Source organism: Canis aureus, chromosome 4 (assembly GCF_053574225.1).
Source record: "Canis aureus isolate CA01 chromosome 4, VMU_Caureus_v.1.0, whole genome shotgun sequence".
Taxonomy (NCBI): domain Eukaryota; kingdom Metazoa; phylum Chordata; class Mammalia; order Carnivora; family Canidae; genus Canis; species Canis aureus.
The window spans coordinates 31281855-31307751 of NC_135614.1; the positions used below are offsets into that span (position 1 = coordinate 31281855).

General features: G+C 44.0%; 2 protein-coding genes across 5 annotated transcripts; one reads left to right on the plus strand and one right to left on the minus strand.

Moving 5' to 3' along the window:
* Positions 1-1184: 1184 nt before the first annotated feature.
* Positions 1185-16231, minus strand: DYDC1 (DPY30 domain containing 1). Of its 4 annotated transcripts, none has more exons than XM_077895202.1 (7): positions 16216-16231; positions 12230-12385; positions 11651-11752; positions 5728-5820; positions 4145-4201; positions 3583-3687; positions 1185-1266 (listed from the first exon to the last, which is right to left on the minus strand). In XM_077895202.1, exons 2-7 carry the CDS (start codon positions 12374-12376, stop codon positions 1237-1239), a joined length of 534 nt encoding a protein of 177 aa, XP_077751328.1. In that variant the 5' UTR covers positions 12377-12385; positions 16216-16231; the 3' UTR covers positions 1185-1236. The 4 variants fall into 4 exon arrangements, with proteins under 4 accessions (XP_077751328.1, XP_077751325.1, XP_077751326.1 ...); XM_077895199.1 differs by lacking the exon at positions 16216-16231 and adding an exon at positions 16059-16194; XM_077895200.1 differs by lacking the exon at positions 16216-16231 and adding an exon at positions 15882-16034.
* Positions 16140-25897, plus strand: DYDC2 (DPY30 domain containing 2). Its single transcript, XM_077895198.1, is given in 5 exon segments — positions 16140-16287; positions 20073-20411; positions 20741-20897; positions 21252-21374; positions 25385-25897. Coding segments are annotated over 4 exon segments (549 nt in total). The 5' UTR covers positions 16140-16287; positions 20073-20403; the 3' UTR covers positions 25646-25897.

A 25897-nucleotide genomic window follows, 5' to 3' on the forward strand; every position in this document is an offset into this window, starting at 1 on the left:
ACCCCATTCTACCTCTTCCCTCTTGTGCCCAGACCTGGTGGGGAGTGCTCCAAACCAGACTGCTCCCCACCCTAGAGCCACAGCAACTCCCCCTGTGATTAGCCGACACTCACAGACTCTTGCTGTCAAGCCCCAGCACCAGAGTGGCCTGGGCTTTACTGAGCGCCAGAGCCCTCTGAGCCTGTCCTTCCACCCCCAGCTCTCTATGAGTGCCCTCATAGCCTGAGCCTGGGGGACCCTGTGCTCATTGGGTGGACAGATGCAGTTCATCCATACTGGGGGGGCACAGTGTCTGGTGGCCTCCATGACCCAGAAACCATCTCTCCAGGGCACTTGAGACTTCTAAAAAATGTACAGAACTGATATGACAAGATAATGTCTTTTTAATGAAACCAGCATTCCTCATCACCCCCCCCCCCTTTTCTGATTTAAACAACTAGGCCTCAGGAAAGGTATGTGATAACCAAAAGCAGATTTTTTTTTTTTTTTTTTAGAAGCCTCTTCCTGGCATTTATGTTTCCATGTCTATATCATTCCTTAAAAAACAGAAAGTTCAAAGCTAGGCCTGAAACTTCTGAGGGGCCAGGAGAGCCATCAGGGCCTGTGGACCACCCAGCACCCACTCAAGGAAGCCCCCCACATGGCCTGTGTCCAGCGACAGCTTCCCTCCAACAGCAGTACCAGTACTTTTGCCCATTGGTTGCTTCAGAAGAGAGGCTGCCTCTCTGTACCCCAGTACTTGGCATCCTTCCCCATCCAGCCCCATGAGGAAGCATGAAATTAATGGTCCTACAAAGTATCATTGCCTAGCAAACTGGAGAAATCTCTGAGGCCCACTTCTGGGGGGAATGTGGGATGTAAAGCCTGGTGAACGTTCCCGAGCCCTGCACAGTTCAGCCCCTCTCACTCCTCCCAGATCAGAACTTTTACCTCAACAATCTTGTTTTCATGCAGACACACACGCTCTTTTCGGCTCATTTCTCATTTGTCCCTTTTGGTTGCTTGGGCAAACTCTCTCTCCTGCTCTCAGAGGAATCCTATGGATAACCAGTTGCACTGGGGATCCCAAAACAACCTTTACCTTTTAAGGCTATCCTTGAGGCTCATTTATAAAGCTGTCTTTAGAAGGGGAAAAAATGCTGAGTTCAAGTTTGGAGGAAAAAAATACAACTGGAAACCTCATATTTTGAAACTTGAAATAAGCAGAAAAATTTATTGCTCTTAGGTTGGTTGATCCTACAAATCTTGATCAATGTTTAATGCAACCTAAAAGCAAAATAAAAAGTAAACATGCTTTAATACAATTAGAAATGTGATGATATGAATGAAGCTTTTGCTAGTTTCAAATTATTTCAAGTAAGATCCACACTTGATATAATAACAAACTGTGTTCTCAAGCTTTTATCAACCATCTTTTGTTCTCCTTCTCTTGCTCCTCTTTCTTATTGCTATCCTTATTCTTTTTGTAAAGGGTCCTCTTCCTGGATCCACTCCTTAAGGATGGAATTTCTAATGCATTTACCCGAGCCCCGTCCTGCACATTCTGCACTCTCTCCTAGGTACCTTGCTTCCTTTCCTATCCCTACGTAGCACCTATGCCTATGACTGCTGCCTTCCCATCTCCTGCCTGGACCTCTCCCCTGTTGTCTGGACCTGTACCCCACATATCAACTGGTCTTTGGTCAATTACATCTGCATATCTTGGGGTCCCCTGAAGCTCAACGTGTTCACAACTGAAGCCATCATTTTCATAAAACCTACCTCCTCTTCTTACATTACTCAACTCAACAAATGGTGAAGCTCTTAGTCCAGGTGCCCATGGCAGAAATCTGGGCATCACCGTGACTTCCTTCTGTGCCTTACCCTCCCAGCCAGTATTGAATCCACCTGGTTCTCCCCTTCACTGTGGTCTGTACCCTGGTCCCAGCCCTGGTCATCCTGCATCTGGATAACTGTGAAACCTCTGAAGTGGTCTCCCTTTTCCACACCTGCCCACTCAAATCCTCTCTCCCTCCTCTAAAGCCACATCTCGAAGTCCCTACATAGACCCTTTCAATGAGTCCCACTGCACTTGTCATACAGAGCACATGATGCCACCTCTCCAGCTTCGAGTCATGCCACCTCTGAGCTCCGTGCAACCCAGCCTTTGAGCTGGACCACACCAGCTCCTTGAGGGCACCTCACTCTCTCTACCTACTGTGCTTAGCTCAGGCTAACTCCTCAAGCATCATTTCCTCAGGAAGACTCATCCAGACCAGGTCTCTCCACACCTGCTCCTGGCCCACAGCCCCCAGAGCCCCAGAGAGCAGGGTTCAGGAACCCCATCTGTTATGTTCATTGGTATTCGCTGGCTCCCCACATGGTACCAAAACACAGCAGACATTTAATAAAAACGTCTCTACTGACTGATTAGCACCAAGCCCTTCTAGCTCCCCCTTCCAAATAGACCACCAACACCGTATCAGTCTGGATTACGGCACTGGCCACCTAACAGGTGTCCTCATGTGTCTCTCTCCATCCTGTGCTCCCTGCTGCTTACAGATGCCTTTCTAAAATGCTGATCGCTGACTGCATCAGCTCCACTGCCTTTAGGATAAAATCGACATTACCAGGCCTTTCATGGCCTGGTTCCTGCTCTCTCCCCTGCCTGGTCTCTCCTCCCTCCCTGCCCCACACACCCCACTCTCCCCTGGTGGGGAGTCTCATACTGGCTGTGCTCTCAGACCTCCCACCCCCCAGTAACCAGTCACCAACTTCCTTCAGGAAGCCTTCCCTGTTAGGGCTCCTCCACTGGGCTGTCTTCCCCACTTTGTCAGAGCACATGGTTAGGTCACTAAATATACCCTTTGATGAGACAGTTCTGGTCTATACCCACAGTTCTGGCTTAGTTATTAACAGCTCCCCTGTTCACTCCCAAAGCCTACTTACTGCTCTGGCCAATAAATCACCTGGTCACTCTAGCAGTGACTATTAATTGCTTGTCCAATTGTCTGCCCCCCGCCCCAGGCAAGGTAAATAACAATGTGTTTTATGCTCAACAGCATCAAGCACAGTGCATGATACATAGAGAACATGTATGTCGATTAAACAAGCAAGTGTACTTTATACTATAAAAGCAGGTACTTTCATTAGGATGTTTAGCTAGAATGGATTTGCCACAGAGAATCAATAAGCTGGCCCCCAAAATTTAACTTAAAGATTACGTATTTCACCAAATGATCTTAAGTATATATTTTGAAGAGATTTTGAGATTTTTTCAAAGCCTAACTCTAAAGTACAGAAATCACCCTCCACACAGGGGCACAGCATGACCTCAACATTAGCTTCTAGCTACTTTCCCATCATGCTGACACATTTGCAAGGAGCCAGTCATGTGCCCACCCTGACCCCTGTGGCCAGCAGCACATGATCACAATAGGGCCTCTCAGGAATATATGGTCAGAACCCAGGGAACTGATTTTCTTTCTATGATACAAAAGGCCCATTTGCCAACCATCCCAGGCCTCATTTGCACTAGGCTTTCCCATAGTAAAAAAAAAAAAAGTCTGTTTTTTACAAAACACTTTCTTAAAAGATACTCACATCAGAGAGCATTGGCTCGTCAAGTTCTTCCACTCTGCTCAGGTTAGGGGCCCCATATCGATCACTGATTTCAGCTAGTGTTTTGCCTGAGTCTGATGTTACATCCTACAATTGTTAAAATTCATGTTTAATTTTAAATGAGTTAAAAATGAATGCATGAATTTTCTTTTGATTTGGATAAGAAGTTTTGGAATCACAACATTGAAATTCAACATTAATGGACTGAACCAATACCCGTTCCCAGAGAAAGAGTTCTAGAGATAAATGCTGGAAACTTGGTTTAAAAAGTACATTCAGAAATTTAAAATCTATCACTGTAAGTAAACATATGGTCAATAAATATCTCACAACATTGTTTTTTTTTTAAATACAAACACCAAATGAATGTCTAATTTTTATCCACTTTGAGATTTTTGCTTTAAAGCACATTGTACTTGTGAACTGCTGTGACCAGAACACATAGGTAGACTGTCAGTTTTGATAATTTCATTATTGAGAAGTTTAGCTCCGAATGCACACACTCATGCATTTCACGTAACACAGGATAACTTTTCCTTCTCACCTCTGCATGTGAACTATCTTCACTCTTAGCTATATTTTCCATATTCATTCTCATCTCCTATAAATAGATAAACATGAAGAAAAGTATTTGAACATACTTTCCATTTTGATTCCACGTTTCATTTTCAAGAGATTTTATTTTTATGCAACGCTATGATCAATTTAACAGCAAATAGGTCATCACTCTTACAGGGTTGATCTGAATACATTTAGCACAAGACTGTAGCCTGTAGTCTCATTTGACACTCGCTACTAATAGAAACCCATGTTTTATTTATAATTAAACACAACTCTAAAGAATGAAGTGATCCGAAATGTTAAACCTGAAGCCAAATTGTTAGCCAGTGTGACAAGTGACAAAACAGAAACCTTTCTTCTCTCATTTTACATCACTGAATCTTCACTGAAGGGAAAGAGGGTCTGTATCTCCGTGTATTTATGGGCATGTGAACATATGTGTATGTCTCCATGCCCTATGGCACTCAGACTAAGATAAGCTCGGCATCTGTGGTTTTGTTAACTATGTGTTTTTTAAACCATGTATAGGGCTTTGAATTTATCTTTTTAAGGTTCTCATTTTTTAATTCCATTCACTCTTCCAACTTTTCAGAAAGTGCTTTAAATAATGATGCTCTCATCTAAGCCATGAATACACATATTCTATAAGACCTACTTCTGTTTTTTATTTTAGTTATAGATAAATAGAGGAGTCACATTTGAATAAGTGAGACTGGCTGGGGGCGCCTGGGTGGCTCAGTCAGTTAAGCATCAGGTCATGATCCCAGGGCCCTGGGATCGAGCCCTGTGTGAGGCGTCCTGCTCAGTGGGAAGCCTGCTTCTCCCTCTCCCTCTGCCTGTTTCCCCACTCGTGCTGTCTCTCTCAAATAAAAAATACTAATGATAATTAAATTGAAAAAATATTTAAAAAAAAAGAAAGAGGCTGGCTGATTATAAATATACAATATGAAATATCCAGTATAAGAGTATAACTCAGTCATTTAGAAGTTTGGTCTATATGACATACACATACTTTTTGGATACCAGGAAACACTGGTCAAACTAGAGAACTGATAATATATAGACACAGTTAATGGAGACAGACTGCTTTTTAACATGTTACTGCATAATTTTTTTTAGTGAAACATAGGAAGCATTCATGTAACTTATTGTTGATAATACATCTAACACGAGGAAGAGATGTGCTACTATCTCAGAGATTAGAATACCCTCAATGTTACAGGGACTTCGACTTTGAACATCAGCTGTCACAGTTAGGAACAACTGTGCCTTGACTAGAATGTGGCTAATATCCCCATGAGAGAACTCTGCTGCTCACAAAGCAGTTTCATGTCCATATATACGATCTGGGCTGATCCTAACAACAAGCCAGTGAGGTACGGCCAGTAACATTATCTCACAAAAAGGCAAACTGAGATCGAAAAGGTTGTAAGATTTGTCTCAGTCACATAGCTAATGTGTGGCATGTCTCTGAATCCCACGTTATAACAGCGGCAAGAAACAGACTGAGGATTCTACAAGGTTTTAAATAAAGTAGACTTTTTTTCCCATAAAACTTCAAATTACCTTCTCTAATTGTTCTTGAGCTCTCTGTAGTTCTTCTATCCTTTGTCTCTCTTTTTCTTGCATTTCCAGCTCCAGCTGGAATGCCAGCTGTTGCTGAATATTCAGAAATAAATAAGTCATATTAGAGTCAGATCAATTGCAAGGAATTAACTCTAATCACTCTGAAATGTCCCAGGATAACTAAGTTTATACCTACCTAAATTTCAGAAGCTTACAAGAATAAATGATCACAGCCACCTAATACTTTTGCTTTTACAAGTATTTCCTGAAGTCTAACACAAAAAGGGAAGCTTCCTTAATTTCTAGTTTGTAGAAAAGCAAAATTCGTACAAAATCAAGTTATTTCTCTGTTCTTCTTGAAGCAACAAGTGAGACTGCAGTACTTTTTTCAGATAAAAATCTTTCCAAGCATAGATGGGTGTTCAAGTAGCCAAACCTTCGTTGCAGAAGAGTGGATGAGAAAATCTTAAGTATATTATCCAAAACCATAGATAATCAAAAATATATTGGTCCCAATCAACATACATGCCACACTAGAATAACAGTCAGCAAACTAAATTCCGTGGGCCAGATCTGACTCAATTCTGTATTTGTAGTACAGCCCATGAGCTAAGAAAAGTTTTACATTTTTAAATGGTTGAAAAATATTGAAAGGGTAATATGTCATGATACATGGAAATTATATACAGTTTAAATTTCAGTTCCTATAAATAAAGTTTTATTGAAACACCATCATGTTCACTTGTTTACTTATTGTCTGTGATTATTTTTGCCCAATAGCACAGTTGGTTGAGTGGTTGCAACAGTGACCATAGATGGCGCTCTCATCACTTTGGATTGCTCCCCAGCATGCTACAAATCACAGTGGCATCGTTTATCTCAATAGTTCTTGGAACTACGGTATCCCTATGCCATGACATTTTTTAAATCGGTGTATACCCAACATGTCATAACAAGAAAAGGAGTAGACTTTAAATGTTGTCCCTTTAAGATACAGTGGAGAATAGATTATTTTATTATCAAATTAAATGGCAAAAAAGTATGGTGTTTATTTAAGCAAGGATACTTCACAAAAAGAATTCAATAAACTTTAGTATTACCAGACTAAATACTTATCATCACAATATTCTCAACTCCCATGAAAATAAAGGTCAGAAATGTTAGAGAGCTTAGAATTATTTCACCGTAGTAGAATTTCTTCATAAAAATTAAAAATAAAAATGAGGCTGCAACGAAAGCAAGTTTGCAAGTGGCTCATTTGTTAGCCAAGCAAACAAGTTCATTTCCCAATGGTGATTTAATTAAAACATGTTTGATTTCAGTGTCCAGAAAAAAATGAATTAAGATTACTAGCCTTTTGGTGAAAACAGTTGCTCAAAGAGTTGATGACACTGGGAGCAACATCAACAGTCAATTAAAAACAAGGCAAATTATTTGGAGCGATTTTCCTTGGCTCTTAATGGGTAGACAAATGTTCCCAACACTGATCAGTTGTTGTTGTTTACTGGTATCAATGCTGAGTTTTAAGTGATTGAAAGATCAGCCTGTACAGGCAAGAAATAATTTCTTTTTCTTTCTTTTTCTTTTTCTTTTTCTTTCTTTTTAGAGAGGGAATGTGTGTGCACATGATAGGGAGAAGCCAGAAGGAGAGGGAAAGAGAGAATCTTAAGCTGGCTCCATGCTCAGGGTGGAGTCCGACCTGGGGCTCAATCCCACAACCCTGAGATCATGACCTTGAGCCAAAATCAAGAGTCGGACACTCAACCCACTAAGCCACCAAGATGCCCCAAGAAATATTTCCAAAGAAATTGAGAAACGTTATTCAGTACAATCAGCAGTGAAATCTGTTAAGATATGTCACAATCAATTGTGATAATAATGTGTGTGGAACAGAAAGAAGCTTAGTTGGACAAATTTACAAAGCTCGTGAAAATGCAGTGTTGAAAGCCTATGAGTATTCTTTATATTATTCAACAGCAGGTCCTCTGCAGAAAATGTTTGAATCTGTCATGTGCCATTGAGCCAGCAGTGCCAACAATGTTCCTTCATTCACTCTAATGAATGCAACCATCATCAGTTCTGTGAATTTTTGTCAGAAATTGAAACTGAATAAATGTTGGCTTGCCCTAGCACACAGCAGTTGCATGGCTTCACAGTGGTAATGTGTTATTGTGCATTTTTGGGCTTAGGACCAAGGCTGAAATTTTTCGGAATGAGAAGAATCATTCTCAATCACTATTATCAAACTTTAAATGGCTTTGGAAATAAGCCTTTGCTGCAGACTTTTTTTTTTTTAATTTTTTAAATTTTTATTTATTTATGATAGTCACACACAGAGAGAGAGAGAGAGGCAGAGACACAGGCAGAGGGAGAAGCAGGGTCCATGCACTGGGAGCCCGATGTGGGATTCGATCCTGGGTCTCCAGGATCGCGCCCTGGGCCAAAGGCAGGCGCCAAACCGCTGCGCCACCCAGGGATCCCTGTTGCAGACTTAATAATGTTTTTAAATCAATTCGAACTAAGCTTACAGGGCAAAACAGCCCTTAATATGTAAAACTTAACACTGTAGGAAGCCATTTCAACAGCTAACGTTTGAATCACCATGTCAAACTGCTTTATACACTCCCCATGTGATCAAAACCTAAAACAAGAAACTAGATCCCCTCATTCCCGCACAAATCTGCAGCAGATGTGTTTCCTGAGCTCAAACTACAGACCCAGAGTATTTGGTGGCCTGGATTTCAGTGCAAATGAAATTCCCATATCACCAAATCTGTTTAACTGTGTAATTGAGAAGCTTTTACCAACCCTCAATTGGAAGTGATTAATCTGGAAGGTAATGACATGCCAAAAGCAAAACAAGATAAAAATCTAATAGAATTCTACAAATGCATTCCAAGAGATAAATATGGTCAAAATTATATGCACCCAGACTGATATCAGCATTTGGCAGGACCAATTTCTCAGCTATTTTCAAAGATGAAATACTGAAATCTCATTACAGATCACCATTAAAAGATAAATGTCTTTAAGCAATTTTGATGATAGGGAACATTAACTTTGAACTCCAACTAAATGAAATGTTATCTCTAAAAATATAATTTAATTCTCTTAAGCAGTAAGCCTATATTCCAAAAGGAAAATTGTATTCAATTATTTTTTTAAATGTTATTTCATCGATAGAACATTTGTGGAAATGTGTTCTCTCTTGCTATGTCTACATAATATATCATAACACATACCAATCCCATTAAGAGCATCTTAAAACTACAGTTTGCAGATGAATTTTTTAAAGATAATATTTTTATAAATAGATAATAAACAGTGGTTATTCTTTATTTACAGAGGGTTGGTAAAGGGAATTTCTTGGTAACCCTGTATTATCCACACTGGGAAAAAAGTGATGAGATAGGTTGCGGAAGTGCAAGAACATCGCTTGCAATCCAATTTCAGATACTGGCAGAGGAAGTAAAATAACTAATCTCTCAACAACAATGCAAACTACAGTTGTTAAATACCAACCACCTTGGCCAACAGAACCAGTTTCTTAACGTTTTCAAGAAAACTTCAAAACTCAATTCCTTTCTTCACATAGGAGTAAAACCATTAGAAAGATATTCAAACAAATTGATCAATCGATCAAACAAACAAATAAAAAGGTTTTACCTCCTAAGTGAGCTCTTAGGTTGAAAATGGCAGTCAATGCACTTTCCTGTTCACAGGGCCCAGGGCTTACTGGAGAGTGCCAAAAATTTCAAGGAATTTCAACCCAGTGGCACTGACTATGAGAACAACATGGAGGTGACCGGAGTCTTGACACTCAGGCTCACTTGACTCAACGGTGACTTCAGAGCGTCTCTCTGTTTCTGTGCATCTCGGCCTCACTCTCTCTTAAGCTCTTCTCCTGTAGACCTTCTCTGCACAGGCTCCCTTTCCTTCTCCCGTCTATTTCTGGCCACCAAGCTGTTTCTTTAACGGTCATAAAATCTTCTGCAGAACGTTCTTGTTATCTTCCAATCCCAACACAATGCTCAGGGTTCAGTGTACAGTGGATCCCTTCACACCCATCAACAGGATACAGCTAGAGAAGTGCTTGATTTCTAGGATTGCCAAATTTTCGCTAAGTAAGGTAAGTAGAAGAGCCAAAGAAAGTTAAGTACCCCCACATTTGTGATGGAATTGTCTTGAGGAAGATGTTCTCCTCAGTCTGAGAGACAGGGGACAGATACTAGTTGTAGAAGCTGAAAGAGGAAGAGCAGATTCTCACTCAAAGTTGGGGCAATTCTGCAGCAGAATGTTTGCCCATTTGGATGATTGTTTGATATATGGCTCCACGCTCTGCAACTTCCACATAAGAATAAACCAGGGATTCCTGGGTGGCGCAGCGGTTTGGCGCCTGCCTTTGGCCCAGGGCGCGATCCTGGAGACCCAGGATCGAATCCCACGTCCGGCTCCCGGTGCATGGAGCCTGCTTCTCCCTCTGCCTATGTCTCTGCCTCTCTCTCTCTCTCTCTGTGACTATCATAAATTAAAAAAAATAAAAAAAGATTAAAAAAAAATAAGAATAAACCAAACGATTGAAAAATGAAGATTCAGGAGCAGTGAAGTTTTCAATAGCCTTATCTGTCTCGGGTGCCTAGAATGTTCTATCCCAGTAGCAGAGGTGACAGGTTAGGCAGAGAAGCTATTCGCCACATCTATAGTTTCCTTTCTATTCACACACCCAAACAACAGGCTTCTAGACTGGAGTCGAGACCCTGGAGTTAAGGACCGTGTGGCAGAACAATAGGAATAACTTAGATCTAGTTCAGAAGCTGTCCATAAATTAAATTAGTCCAAAAGCCACTCTGGAACCTTCCCCTCTCTAGTTTACAATCCATGACTCATCCCTGAAACCATTCTCTTCCCAGCACCTTCAGCTCCCCAACGTGCTACCCTAAACCCACGTCAGTCACAGGCGCTGCCCCTTGCACATCATCACTCAGGCCTTCAGGCCTAAGTGAAGAAAAATTACAGGATCATAAAACCAAACTAGCTGGCAACATTATAAATGCCTGGTCTCGGGGCGCCTGGGGTGCTCAGCAGTTGAGCGTCTGCCTTTGACTCAGGGCATGATCCCGGGGTCCTGGGATCAAGTCCCACATCGGGCTCCCCTGCAGGGATCCTGCTTCTCCCTCTGCCTGTGTCTCTGCCTCTCTCTGCGTGTCTCATGAGTAAATAAATAAATAATCTTTAAGAAAATATATGCCTGGTTTCTAACTCTGACAGGGTACTCAATGCTACCAGGTAATGCTAAGTTTCCCAGTCAATGCTACCATTCTACAAAGCTACTATTTCAAAACCATCACCACTCTCCCCGCACCTGCCATTTTATCGCCTCATTCTTGGAAGATGATCATCATCCCTACTTCATAAAGAAGAAAGAGTCATGAAGAAACGGTTTTAAACTTCGTGCCATAAAACCTATATACCCACATGTACCTAGACCATCCTCTCCCTCTTAACATCAACCCCCTCCTGCCCCTCTGCTCTTAAAAAAACCCAACCTCCTTCTCTGAAAAATCCCCTTGAAAGCATCACCTAAACTCACCATCTTCCCTGTTACATCCCACCCCTCACACACCATGGTCTTGAATGAGCACTTTGCAGTCTTGCTCTCACTCAACCAACAGTAGGCATGGCTGACCCCTTGGGTCTCTCCCCTTGACCTTCATGAGAGCACACTCCCTGGGTTTTCCTCCCACTCCACTGCTGCTGCTTCTCCGGCAAAGAAGACACAGATACAGAAACACAGGAACACGAAGATAGAAGAGAGCCACTGCTAACTAATTAGAGATGGGGAGGTTTTCAGTATTTGGGTTGCACCACACTGAGGCTGACAAAGCTCACTCCAGTGTCCCCCAAACTCCCATGCATGTCTCACCTGCTGAAACAGGAGTTCTTCGGCTTTGAGCCTCTCCATCATCTCCTGCTCAATCTCAGCTAGTTCTCTTTCCCGCTCCAAGTTAGCCATTTCCTTCTGTCTCTAGCAGGGTTTTAAAAGCAATTACCACATGACTAATTTGAGCCAGAATAATTTGTAAAAACAATCTTGAAAGAGTGTTAATCACCAATGACAGGGAAAAGGGGAAGCAAATTTTATTCAACCATTTAGAAAAGGTGCAATAATTTGGGGAGATATGTGTTTTATTTGAACAAAGAGCATAAAATTACAATTATACATTGGGTATGATCATAATTATGTAAAAAAAAAATCTACAAGTGCATAGGAAATGTACAGAAAAAAGACTAGAAGAAAATACCTAAAAATCTAAAAAGAAATCTTCTCTGGGGTATTTTTTATTCTTTCTGTTTTTTTTTTCATATTGTCCAAGTTTCTTCTATAATAAACATACTTACTATTTTTATAACAGAAATAACATTGAACTTTTTATTAAAAAAGTAGACAAACTGGACCAGTTATCTTATTCTTCTAATTTTCTAAAAGAAGATCCCTACTTACCAGTTGCTCCATGGTCACATTTTCCTTATATTTATAAATCCACAATGCTAAATATTCTATTGGATCCACTGGGCGAATTCTTGCCACTTCTGCAAGACCTTGAGTTAGACATGTCCCAAGGTGCTTTTGCAGATATGTCGACTCCATTTCTCCCCCCTGATTTCAAAAAGGTAAATGTTTTTGCATTAATGCAGGAAATGTTCAGTAAGTCACACTAAAAGCAGAGTCCAGTGAGGCCAACGGAGCACTGCATCCTGTCATGGGCACCTCCCACCAAGGACGACACTAGCAAGCTGGCTTGGTGAAACACCTAACAATTTCCAAAAGGACTCCACCGATGTCACAACAATTACCACTACTAAGAAGCACTTTCAAAATCCTGTAGGATCTCAAGGTTGAGATTCAGAAATGAACAACAAACATAACCCCCAACCAGCAAAGGGAAGAAAGTAACAAAGGTTAGAGCAGAAATAAATGATAAAGGAACTAAACAAAAAAAGATGAAAAAAAAAGTCAGAAAAAAGGGTACCGTCATGACTGTGAGACGGCCATGTGCCAATCAGGGCATGTCTCACTCAATCCTCACAACAGGGGCCAAAAATCAGTGTCATTAGCCCACTGTGCGGGTGAGGAAGCCCAGGCATAAGGGGCGTAGGTCAACGTGGTGAACATGGGATTCGTACCCAACTCTTGATTCCAGAGTCATAATCTTTGTGACCCAGATGTTCCTCCCAAGCCACGAGGGTAGTTTTAGAAAATCATAATACCCATAATATCATAATACTCTACCTCAAAAATAAAAACAAACAAACAAAAAACCCCAAAAGTCCATGAATCTCCAAGGACAAAAAAGTAAACAAAAAAATTCAACCTTCGAGGAATAGCATATGAAGCTCCTCACACTTTGGCCCCAATTTCTTTTTTTTCTTTTAAGATTTTATTTATTTATTCATGATAGACACAGAGAGAGAGAGAGGCAGAGACACAGGCAGAGGGAGAGGCAGGCTCATGCCAGGAGCCCGACGTGGGACTCGATCCCAGGACTCCAGGATCACACCCTAGGCCAAAGGCAGGTGCTAAACCGCTGAGCCACCCAGGGATCCCCTGGCCCCAATTTCTTCTCAGGCTCACCCCAGACCTCTCCCCTGCCGCCAGCATATCCTGGGCTCTGACAACCCTCAGCGGTCTGCCATCCTGACAGCCACGCCTTGCACACCGCCATCTCCAAGACTTCTGCCCATAACGCTTTCTCTCTATCTCCCAGCTGAGGAAACATCTCCTCGCCTGCAAGATGCTGGCCCTCTCTCATTCCCTGGACTTTCCCAAGCAACGCAAAGAAGCCCCACCTTCTCCAAGCGACTCACACAGCACTTGTCATGCACGCCGAGATCGTGTGTGTACACACATGTCTGTCCTCCTGCTAGAAGACAAGCTCCTCCAGCTCCTCAAGGAGTGTGTTTTAATCACAGGGCAGGCGTGCTGGCTCTCCGTGGAGGCACGTGAAAGACTTCCTCCATCCTCCCAGTAATGTCCCAGTCTATGCAGTTATGAAGGTGGACAGGAACAATCTTAGACCAGACAGGAAGGAAGGAAGGAAGGAAGGAAGGAAGGAAGGAAGGAAGGAGAGAGGGAGGGAAGGAAGGAAAGAAGGAAGGAGAGGAAGGGAGGGAAGGAGGGAGGGAAGGAGGGAAATAAGGAAGGAGAGGGAGGGAGGGAAAGAGGGAAGGAAGGAAGGAAGGAAGGAAGGAAGGAAGGAAGGAAGGAAGGAAGGAAGGAAGGAGAGGAAGGGAGGGAAGGAGGGAGGGAAGGAGGGAGGGAAGGAGGGAAATAAGGAAGGAGAGGGAGGGAGGGAAGGAGGGAGGGAAGGAGGGAAATAAGGAAGGAGAGGGAGGGAGGGAAAGAGGGAAAGAAGGAAGGAAGGAAGGAAGGAAGGAAGGAAGGAAGGAAGGAAGGAAGAAAGAAAGGAGGGGAAAGAAGGAAGGAGGGAGGGAAGGAAGGAAAGAAGGAAGGAGGCAGGGAGGAAAGAATATAGCAAACACTGTACTTCCGGTGCTTTGAAAAAAAACTATCACTCTCAAATTACCCTTATGGAAACCAGTCACTTCTAAGAATCTAATGAAATGTCTTCATCATTCAGTAAATATATACTATACGCATCATTGGTCAGGTATGAGCTGAACATGAGAGAACAGAATGCCAGCATGTCTAGGCCTGTCCCTGGACAAATGCACCAAACGTTCTGCATAAAATTTCAGAAACAACAACCTCCTGAGGTTCATCCTTCAATCCCCAAAGTGCTCTCTCTCATTTGACGATGGTGAGGGTACAAAATGGTATAACCCCTGCGCAGAGGAATTTGGCAGTATCTAGAAAATTACGTAAGTATTTACCCTTTAAACCATTGATCTCACTTGTCGGATCTTAACTTGCAAAAATATGGAGCGATGATATGTGCATGTGGTTATTTTGCTCCATTACTTAGAACAGTCAAACTGGAGCCTCATCCAAAAGCTCATCATTAAGGGACTGATGAGACACAGCAACACGATGGATGACGGTGCATATATATTATATAAAAGGCACGAGGAAGATCTTTAAAATAGGGAGTGATCTCTAGGACACGGTGCAAAGCGAATTAAAAAGGTGCAGAAATTGTTTATAGAGTAAGCCACCTCTTTTGTTGAAAGCAGTGGGGAAAGGAATGTGTGTATGTGTGCCCATAAACGTGGTCATAAAAACTTAAGCTCTGCGAACTGGCACGAATGAACCGAATTCCCTTTCAAGCTGGCGTTGGTGTCTTCACCACACGGAGAGAAGAATTACAGTATCAGCGAGTGTGAGACGCAGCATCCTCACTGTGCTTCTTCGACGCGACACACTCAAAAAGACAAAAATGACGACAGTGACATCTCAATGTCACTTGAAACATAAAAGAAAGAACAGATTCGTGCTGCTGTTCCAGAAGGATAATACTCGGGAAAGGGACCATGTCCCCAAGGGAGAAACTTCTGGGCTAGGAGTAGAATCTGATCCCGAATCCTCCTGGGCACGGGATAGCAGAGCCCAGGAAGCTCCTTACTTGGCTTCCCTGGTTTCCTGTCCACGAAATGGTGATAAAACCCAACTCACAGGTTGTTATTTTTCAGACACACTAACAGGCATCTCATCTCGGCTCCAGGTAAGAAAGGCCTTTCGCAGAGACACGGCTCCCTCAAGCCTGGAGAGGCCGAACAAGAGATACAAAGAGGTCCCTTGCCGGGGGGGGGGGGGCCAGCCTGGCGGGAGGGGAGGGGGTTCGGGTGGAGTTGCCCGATGCGGCACAAAATAATACGGATGGGACCCCTGGGTGGCTCAGTGGTGGAGCACCCGCCTTCGGCTCAGGGCGTGACCCTGGGGTTGCGGGATCGAGTCCCGCATCAGACGTTCCTCGGGGAGCCTACTTCTCCCTCGGCCTGTGTCTCTGCCTGTGTCAATCTCATGAATAAATAAATAAAATCTAATATATATACATTATATCCTATATATATATATATATATATATATATATATATATATAGGATGCCCGGGTCAATATGAATTTTGGAGAAACAGGGAGTAACGCTTAGCACAGGGCAGCATAAGCCAGCTGGTTCGTCGTCTACCTGGAGCTCACCTGTGCCGGGCTTTACCTGGCACCCTCCGACCTGGGGAGCCTGCATGGTTTCCCCATCCTGGGTCTGCAGAGGGGTCTCGGGCCTTCCGCGTCCCCTCCCCCTCCGCCCTGCGTGGCCCGGGAGGACCGGGCGGGGCGGGCCCGGAGGCGGCGGCGCTGCCAGGGCTCGGCACTAACCTCTCAGCCGGGCAGCCCGGGCGCCGCCGGGGCCCCTCCCCGGCTCACCAGGCCGAGCCCGCACCCGCGGCTGCCGCGGGCCCCCCCAAGCACCGGCCGCGGGGCGGGGCGCTGGGCGTCCGCGCTGGGCATGCGCACACCCGACGCGCGCACCTACCGGCCCCGCGAGGCGCGTCCCGTCGCTAGGCAACGAGCGCGCGCCCCGGACCCAGGTGGCTCCCTGCACGCGGTAGGGGCGCGGGGGGCGGGCGGGCGGCGGGGAGGACCGGGCGCGGGTGTGGCGGGGCCTGCGACCTGCGGGAGGGAGGACCGAACCTGCCACCTGCGGGAGGGAGGACGGAGCAGGGCCTGCGGCCTGCGGGCTGGGAGGATGGAGCAGGGCCTAGAACCTGCGGGCTGGGAGGATAGAACGGAGCCGGTGGGCAGGGAGGACGGAGCTGAGCTTGCGACGTGCAGACTGGGAGGATGGAGCCGAGCCTGAGACCTGCGGGCTGGGAGGACGGAGCCTGCAACCTGCGGGAGGGAGGACGGAGCAGGGCCTGCGACCTGCGGGCAGGGAGGATGGAACGGAGCCGGCGGGCAGGCAGGACGGAGCTGAGCTTGCGACCTGCAGGCTGGGAGGACGGAGCCAGCGGCGGGCAGGCCCGTGTGCACTGGGAGGGCCGGGGCGGCGGGGTCGTGGGACAGGCCGCAGAGGGCGCCTGCCCACCCAGGCTGGGAAAGTCCCATGGCCCCCTGCCGGCTCCGCACCTTTGCGGTTGCTGGTGACCCCGCCTGGCCCCTCTTGGGACCAGCACAGGTGCTCCTGCCTCCGGAAGGCCCCGCCTCCACCGCAGCAGGTCTTCCCTGACCTAGTGTTTTGTGGACAACCCTCTGCTAGCATTTCCCAGGTTCTGGATTAATCTGTGTTGGGCGGTGCTGGGCAGGAGCGGCCTCAGCCCCGGCGGTTAAGGCCAGGAGTACCAGAGTGGGCGCTGACAGCTGGGAAGGAGCGGAGGCTCTTGCCCTGGCCAGCAAGCCAGAGCCTTCCGAGATTAAGTCAAAAAATACTTGCGAGCACCCACCGTGCGCCTAGCCCTGGGAGTGTGGTGTGGCAAGGCCACCTCTGTGCTTCCCAGCCTGCCTCCTGGGTTGCTAGGCGGTGAACAGGGAGGGCGTGTGAAGGACTCCCAGAGGAGCTCTAGGAAAACTAGGCCCCTCTCCTCTGCTAAGTGTGCCCTTCAGTTTGTGGAGAGAGGGCTGCAAAAGGCACCTCTTTGGCCCCTCCCTCTCCTGGCCCTGAGCTGTGGCTCTGTCATTCTGGCTCTCTTGTCTTTGCATCAAGTTTTAGTAAACCGTCAGGCTCCAAAATTCATAGAGACCATGGTTGAAAACGTGCAATTTAGAGCAGATGCTTCCTCCAGAAAGGATTTGCGGCCTACACAGGAGAGCAGGCCCTCAGGGGCTGGAAAGTGGAGAGGCTTGTGGCAGAGTGGGGATTCCGCTCCCTGGGAAGGGCGGTTCTCCTGCCATAAAGGCAAAGTAGATCTTTAACTGAATCACGTGGGGATTTTGTTAAAATGCAGACTGACTGTGGAGGTATGGGGTGGGACCTGAGAATGTGCATTTCCACAAAGTAATGCGATGCTGCTCATCAGGGACCACACTTTGAGTGAAAGGGGTGCAGAAGATTGTTCATACCAGTGCACTGGTTCAGGTGGGCCACAGGTTCACAGAAGCATACCATGTACCCCCATCCCCACCTTCCACTGTTATCCCAAACTCAGTGGCTTTAAACACATTTATTCTCTTGTACTTTTTGAAGCCAGAATCAAAAATAAGTCTTACAGAGCTGAAACCAAAGTGTCAGCAGAGGTGGTTCTTTCAGCAGGCTCTAGGGGAGGATGCATGCATGTCCTTGCCTTTTCCAGCTTCACAGGCTACCCACAATCCTTGGCTCATGACCCTGGATCACATCACCTTTTCTCCCTCAACTTCCACCATCACATCTCCTTGTTCCCTGTCTGACCTTACTGTGTCCCGATTATAAAGACACCTTGGGATTACAGTGTCCCTCCCTGATGATCCAGTATCATCTTCCCAAATCAAAATCCCTAACTTCATCACATCTGCAAAGTCCCTTTTGCCATACAAAGTAACATATTTCATGGGTTCCGGGTATTAGGATTTAGACACTTTGGGGAGCCATTACTCAGCCCTACCACACTGTGTATTTCCAAAGAAAAATTACATTTTCTTACATACTCATATTTCAGTGACCAAAATCAGGATATTTAACCTTGACACACTTTTTATTTTGGGGGGGAAGGGAAGAATGTGAGCCCACCAGGGGGAGGCGCAGAGGAAGAGGGACAGAATCTTAAGCAGACTCCATGCTCAGCACAGAGCCTGATTGGGGGGTGGGGGGGGCTCCATCTCACGACCCTGAGATCATGACCTGAGCGGAAATCAGGAGTCAGGTGCTTAACCGACTGAGCCACCCAGATGGCCCAAACGTGATACACTTCTATTATGTAATACACAATTCACATTCAGTTTCCTCAATAACACTTTATAAAATTCTTTTTTCTGGTTCAGACTCAATCCAGAATCATGTATTCCATGCATTTTTAGGCCTGTTTAGGCTCCTTTGATCTGGAATGGTTCCTCCTCTTTGTCTTTCATGATCTTGACATTTGTTAAGAGTACAGGCCAGTAGCAAACTGTCTCAACTTGTCTTTGTTCGTTATTTCCTCAATTAGACTCAAGTTTTGCGTTTTGGCAGGACTCCACAGAAATATATTTCATCCCGCTAAGAAGTGCGTCCCACCAGGAGACACATGATGTCATTTTGTCCCTTGATTAGTGATGTTTACTTAGATGGCTTAACTGAGGTTATGCAGGTCTCAACACTGTAAAGTTCCTGTATTTTCTCTTGAAATCGATACATAATTTATGGGGAGAAACTTTGAGACTATATGAATATCCTATTCTTTATCAAATATTCATTGATTTTTAGGACTCACTGATGATTCTGGCTTGATGCAGTTATATTATAATGGTTACAGAATGTTGACTTAAAAAAAAATCCATTATTCTTTCATGTTTATTAGTTGACATTTTACCTTAAGAACTTGCCTTCTCTCCCCTTCTCTCACTCACCTATCTGTTCTTATATTGATTCACAGATTTTAAAATTTTACTCAATTCGTTATAATCCATTATAGTCATTATTTATTTCAATGGTCTAAATTGCCCCTGATTGGACTAGTAGCAGCCCTCTTCCAGCTGGCTCCTGTGTCCTTAAACCATTTATTTTCTAACATGGATGAGATAATGCTCCAGGTTTCTTGGGCCTTCCCTGCCCCAACATTGGAATTCACCATTTCTCTAAGGAGCCCTGATTGCTCTTAAGTGACAAAGGCTATTTCAGATCAAGTTCCCTATGCTCAGCGTGTTCATTGCACTTAAATGTTTTTACTTCTAGGCTTTTGCAATGGAAAAAGCTAGGAGGTATTCTTTTTCTATATGCATATCTATGTATCTTTCCTTCCTTACACTGAAAAACACTTCCAGAAAATGTTAAGACTGGAATCGAACCTTCATTAGTCACTTTATTATTAGCTCTTTTGGACTTAAAATACATAAACTTCAGAAATATGGAGCTGGGGGATCCCTGGGTGGCGCAGCGGTTTGGCACCTGCCTTTGGCCCAGGGCGCGATCCTGGAGACCCGGGATCGAATCCCACATCGGGCTCCCGGTGCATGGAGCCTGCTTCTCCCTCTGCCTGTGTCTCTGCCTCTCTCTCTCTCTCTGTGACTATGATAAATAAATAAAAATTAAAAAAAAAAAAAAAGAAATATGGAGCTGGTCAGAAACAGGTTGGGTGTTAGTTCATTTTATGTCACAGTCTCCAATGTAATAGCTAATATTTATAAAACACCATGTACCAGGCTAAGTGCTTTACATATATTTGTTATCTCTTCTAATCCCCACAATTATGAGGCACATTCATTTATTATTTTGTTCTACAGATGAGAAAACCAAGGCTCAGAGAGACCAAGCACCAGGATTGGAATTCGGTCCATCTGTTCCTGGAGCGTGTTCAGGCTGCTGCTCTTCACCGCCACCCCTAACCTGTGCTCTAACTCAGGCTACATGGCCTCCAGCTCCTGAGATCTGGCTAATAGTAAACACCAGGGCATCAGCTCAACCTCCTGTAGTTTCTTGCTTGGGCACCCGTCTTATCTATGTCACAGATGACTGTAGCTTCCAACCTCAAAATAGCACAGCTTGCTGGGTCCTTAGAGCCCCTCTTCGGACCTCCCACCTGCTCAATTATTTCCTCCCTACTCAAGGGTAGAGATGTGTGGGTAAGTAGAGAACTTAGCCACCCTTAACCACCAATTGATAAATCAAGCTCCTCTCAGTCCTCATGAGCCCCCAGGACCTATTATCTGAGAACACAAGATAGCTGGAGAGCTTAAAAAAAAAAAAAAAAAAAAAAAAAAAAAAAAAAAAAAGTCCATTTGAATCAGTAAGAGTAATTGACAAGTATGTATTTGTTGTTTTTTGGGAGAAGGGTGGCATCCCGAAGTATCTCATATTTATCCTGAAATGAATTCAAATTGCCTAGAATGTGTCTATTTTAAAAATCAGATTTGCTGTATAAAGTAATGTGACTCTGCTATGATGTTTCCAGGTCCACAAGAATGGAAACAGAGTACCTGAAGAAGTGCTTTGGAAATTGCCTGAGCCGGGCGCTGGCGGATGTGGCGAAGGTTCGGCCCAGTGACCCTATAGAGTACCTGGCTCACTGGCTTTATCATTACAGGAAAATAGCTAAAGTAAAAGAGGAGGTGTGTATATGCACAGAGTTGTCTTGGGGAGGGCTTTCTAGCTTTCTCACAGTCATTTGAAATCCAAAGCAGGATTCCAGGCCTAGCCCAGAAAGGTTCTTGGTTTATTCCGCTTGTGAGATCCCTTCGGCCCAGATGTTCCTGAAGTGCAGGGAGTCTGGGGGTGAGGAAGGAATCCAGCTCAGAGGAGTTGTGGGATTGGTGGGTTTGGAGCCACTAGCCAGCAAAAGCTGGTCACAGGAGCAAACTCGGGAGGCCCACAGGGCCTGGGCCTGTGGTCTGTCCCAGTGAGGGCAGGCCCATTTGTCCAGGCTTCCCAGGGGCTGGCCTGATTCAGCTCTCCCCTCACCCCAGGAGAGCCAAGCGAAGATCCTGCTGCAGGAAGAATATGGTAATAGCCTCAAAGAAACAGAAATGACAGAAATGCTGAAGCAAGAGGAGTGTCAGATTCAACAGAAGAGTGAGAAGTCTCACAAGGTGGGAAGAGGAACCCAGCAGCGGGCAGGTGACACCCCAGTGGTGGGTACTGGGAAATCCAAGGGCCAGCAAGGCCACAGCGCACAGTACACTGAGGCTCTGCACCTTGCTCATCCTTCTATCTCCTTATGTTTATCTGTAAATCAATTGTATTGATGATCCTGGTGATCGAAAAGAGGAAAGGTTGAAAGGCAAATCCATTTTAGATTTCAGGAACTACTTTAGATGTTACTGGTTTTAAAAAATTGGATTTTGTAAAAATCTAAGTCATTTGGAAATAATATATTTCCTTACAGGATCTTTGGAACCCTTACTTTTCTTTTTTAAGATTTTATTTCTTTATTCAGGAGAGACACAGAGAGAGAGAGAGAGAGAGAGAGAGAGAGAGGCAGAGACACAGGCAGAGGGAGAAGCAGGCCCCATGCAGGGAGCCTGACGTGGGATTCGATCCCAGGTCTCCAGGATCACGCTCTGGGCTGAAGGTGGCACTAAACCGCTGAGCCACCCAGGCTGCCCCCTTTCTTTTCTTTTTAAAAGATTTTATTTATTTATTCACGAGAGACACAGAGAGAGGCAGAGACATAGGTAGAGGGAGAAGCAGGCTCCCTGCTGGGAACAACTGGGTCTTAGGATCCTGGGATCACGCCCTGAGCTGAAGGGAGATACTCAACCACTGAGCCACCCAGGTGCCACCTTGGAACCCTTTTCAAAAGTTATTCGGTATTTCAGAAACCAAATACGGTTTTCAGTATATATCATTTTATTTATTATATACTACTTACTTAAGTGTTTCAGTTACCGTCTGCTATTTATTTATCGAGCTGCAGATGCCTTCTCTGTGATGCCGTAATCCTGGTGGTAAAGTATTACCTTCTTGTAGTTGGAAACTGCTGTGTGTTCATTATTCTGACAAGCATATCTTTTATCTCCCACGATTTTTACCACCACCTTCTGAAAAACACCTTGTGCTGATTTTGTGCTTTCTACAAAGTGCATGATACCTGGATAGGGAATTGACTCACAGGGCCTGATATCTGACATCCTTCCAGCTATCACTGTATCCTGTGCATTAAAATCGTCAGTGCCTTTTTGTACACTTCTCTAGCTTTTGCTAGTTTCCAAAGTGACTTTGATGAAGAGACATGAAACTATTTGGCTTATATACACTCACGCCACTATGCTCAGCTCGCCTCATAATTCATAGATTTATTTTTATTTATTTATTTATCCTTTAAATTTTTTTATTTATATATTAATGGAAAACAGATTGAGAGAGGCAGAGACATAGGTAGAGGGAGAAGCAGGATCCCTGCTGGGAGCCCTACGTGGGACTTGATCCTGGGACCCCAGTGTCATGCCCTGAGCCAAAGGCAGATGCTCAACCACTGAACCACCCGGGCGTCCCCGTAGATTTATTTTTTGAGTCTGGATGTTTGGTAGGTAAATTAAGTCAAAAGAAAGGTAGTTTCATGCTATTGTTTGACACTAGTCTAAAGGAACTCTCCCCAAGGAATAATTCATTCTTTGAACGGTTTCTGGAAGAGAGTAGGGGGAGGTCATGAAGCAGAAGTTGTCACCCCCTTGCTGCCCCCTCTCATCCCTTTCTAAGGCCACAGCTTTCCTGTTAACAGAAATACCTCTCTATATAAGGCAGGGAAATACTTCCCAAAACTCCACCCTAGTTTTATGAAGTCTTTATTGAAGAAAACTTTGCTCACATTGATGTTTTGAGTTTTCCCGTTGAGTTACACCCAGGAGTTTTACACCCTGTGGCAATATTCCTTTGCAAGATTTAGATGAGTAAAAGGTATGCCTTCTTCTGCCAACTGTGAGACAAAGGCAATTGTCAGGGATGATGGGAGTGAGAGCCTGCAGGCTGCCTGGACTAAGCAAATTCTCAGTTTTAAGAAAGAATTCGTGTGCAAATTGATGCCCTTTTGTTAGAAGGAATCAGGGAGACCCAATAGGGATCTTAACACAAAGCTTACCTGGCCAGGGAGAGCTACTCTCATAGTAAAAATGGAAAGAGGTGGCTAGTGGGCAAAAAAGTGGAAGTCCCTCAAATAAAATGAGATTCTAAGGTCTCATTTCTCCTTGGCTCAAGGCAAATTGCAAACTATTCCTTGCCACTGGACATTTTTCAGATTTTGAGTCACTAGTGCTATTAAATCTGGTCTCAAATAGGCCCAAGATAGGTTGCATAAAATTTCAGCAAGCCTGCTGATGGGTTTTTTATGTACATACTCAAAGCTTTGCAAAAGTTCCCTTAATGTCTTAAAACCATCATTGCTTGCATATACCTTAGAAAGTCTTTGAATACCCCGGATTGAACAATACTGGTCCAGTGGGTGTGTCAAAAAGAGCAGTAGAAACAGCCCCATGTGTGGTAGAGATCATATTCAATTATAGGAATCAAGAAAAGATGTTCAGAAGAGGTAGCGTTTGAGTCAGGCCTAAAAAAAAAGCTAGTGAAAGTCACCCTTGTATTGGTTTCTCTTTCTTAAGCTAAGGCAGTTTTGAGTCAGTAAGCCATAATTCTAAGTTTGAAAACAATCCCTTTGTTTATAAAAAGGTAGCCTTACAAATGTTTTATAAATATATTTTTATGGAGTCAATGCATAGATTTGCGGCACAGACTCATAGCACTTTGAACTTAGGAGGGTCTTATAGGTCACATGGGCAAATAGTGTCCTCTGTACAGTGTCCCACAGAGATGCAAGGACAGGCGACCAGGAGAGCTTAAGCTCCATAGACCCCGCCCTCACCAGGGGCTGCAATCACATAGATGCTAGACTACGTGTAGCTCATTGAGACTGAATTTATTTATTTTATTTTTTTCTCTGTGCTTCAGTTTGGATAATATCTATTGATCTGTCTTCAAGTTTACTGACCTTTTCTCCTGTAATGCCCAATATACTATTTAGAGATTCCGTGAATTTTTTTTTTTCATTTCAGATATTATACTTTTCAATTCTAGAATTTCTATCTGGTTCCTTTATAATTTCCATCTTCTTTGCTTATCTACCCTACGTTTTCACTCATTGTGCCCATTTTTTCTCCTTTACATTTTTGAAAATATTTCTCATAGCCATTTTAAGTCCTTGGCTGCAAGTCCATGATCTTTGTCATTTTGGGCTTTCTTTCTTTCTTTCTTTCTTTCTTTCTTTCTTTCTTTCTTTCTTTCTTTCTTTCTTTCTTTCTTTCTTTCTTTCTTTCTTTCTTTCTTTCTTTCTTCTCTTTCTTTCTTCTAAGATTTTATTTATTTATTTGGCAGAGAGAGAGAGAGAGCACAAGCAGGGAGTAGGGGACAGAGGAAGCAGACTCACCCTGAGCAGGGAGCCGATCTTGGGGCTCTATCCCAGGACACTGGGATCGTGACCTGAGCCAAAGGCAGATGTTCAATTGGTTGAGCCACCCAGGCATTGGGATCTCTTTTCTTTCTTTCTTTCTTTCTTTCTTTCTTTCTTTCTTTCTTTCTTTCTTTCTTTCTTTCTTTTTCTTTCTTTTTTTTAAGATTTTATTTATTTATTCATGAGAGACTCAGAGAGAAGCAGAGACACAGGCAGAGGGAGAAGCAGGCACCATGCAGGGAACCCGATGTAGGACTGGATCCCTGGAACGGGATTACACCCTGAGTCAAAGGCAGATGCTCAACCACTGAGCAACCCAGGTGTCCCATTGGGGTCTCTTTCTATTATATGCTTTTTTTCTAGAATATGGTTCGTATGTCTAGTAATTATTACTTGTGTGCTGAACATTGTAGATGATACTCTATAGGGAATCTAGATTATGTTGTTTCCTTTCAATGGTGTTGATTTTTGTTCTGGTAGGCAGTAAAATTATTGATGAATCATCTTGATTCTATCTGATTTGTTTTATGCTTTGCTAGAGCAGATGTGTTTCAATTTAGTTATTAGTCTTGGGCATGAAAATGACAATGTTGTGTTCTTGGCATGCTGAGTGTGTTTTAGTCTCTGCTAATGACTCTTTTGCTTTTTTGTTTTGTTTAGCCACTGATATCTGTAGCTAGTTCCACAAAGAAGACCGCATTCATATAAGAGAACACAAAACCCCTTGAGAAGGATGCCACGAAACAGGACTCTCTGCCAGGTACTTCCAGTATGATTCCAGGAATGCCTCAATAGATTCCTCCTCGAGAGTCATCTGGCCAGACTGACTGTAATGTCAAAACTCTGCAAGAAATAAATTACTAGGCTTTTCAGCATGAAATTGCTCCCCAAATGTATCCTGGCTCCAAATTTCTTTCTTAAGTTATCAAAAAGTGGATGATTCTCACGATGCTTCTCCCAAAGCTGCAAACTGAGAAAATGGCCAGATAGGCCCTGAAGATGGTAACTATGTGGATTAAACCAAGATTGGAGGGCTGTGGAAGGAGGTGTCATGCCAGGACTCTCCAGCTGAAGGTCTGTTCTAGTAGCTGTGAAAACACTTGAATCATGTAAACATTTGAACTACTGATAGGATAAAATAAACTCATGAGTATTTTAAATAAGTAATCAAAA

Bases quoted from the DNA above. Each gene is read 5' to 3' on its own strand.
- DYDC1 (XM_077895202.1), bottom strand. From the start codon at position 12,376: ATGGAGTCGACATATCTGCAAAAGCACCTTGGGACATGTCTAACTCAA. The intron at 3,688-4,144 runs GTGAGAAGGAAA...TAACAATTGTAG, and splicing joins AAGATAGTTCACATGCAGAG to GATGTAACATCAGACTCAGG. The intron at 1,267-3,582 runs GTGAGTATCTTT...TTTTGCTTTTAG, and splicing joins ACGAGCCAATGCTCTCTGAT to GTTGCATTAAACATTGATCA.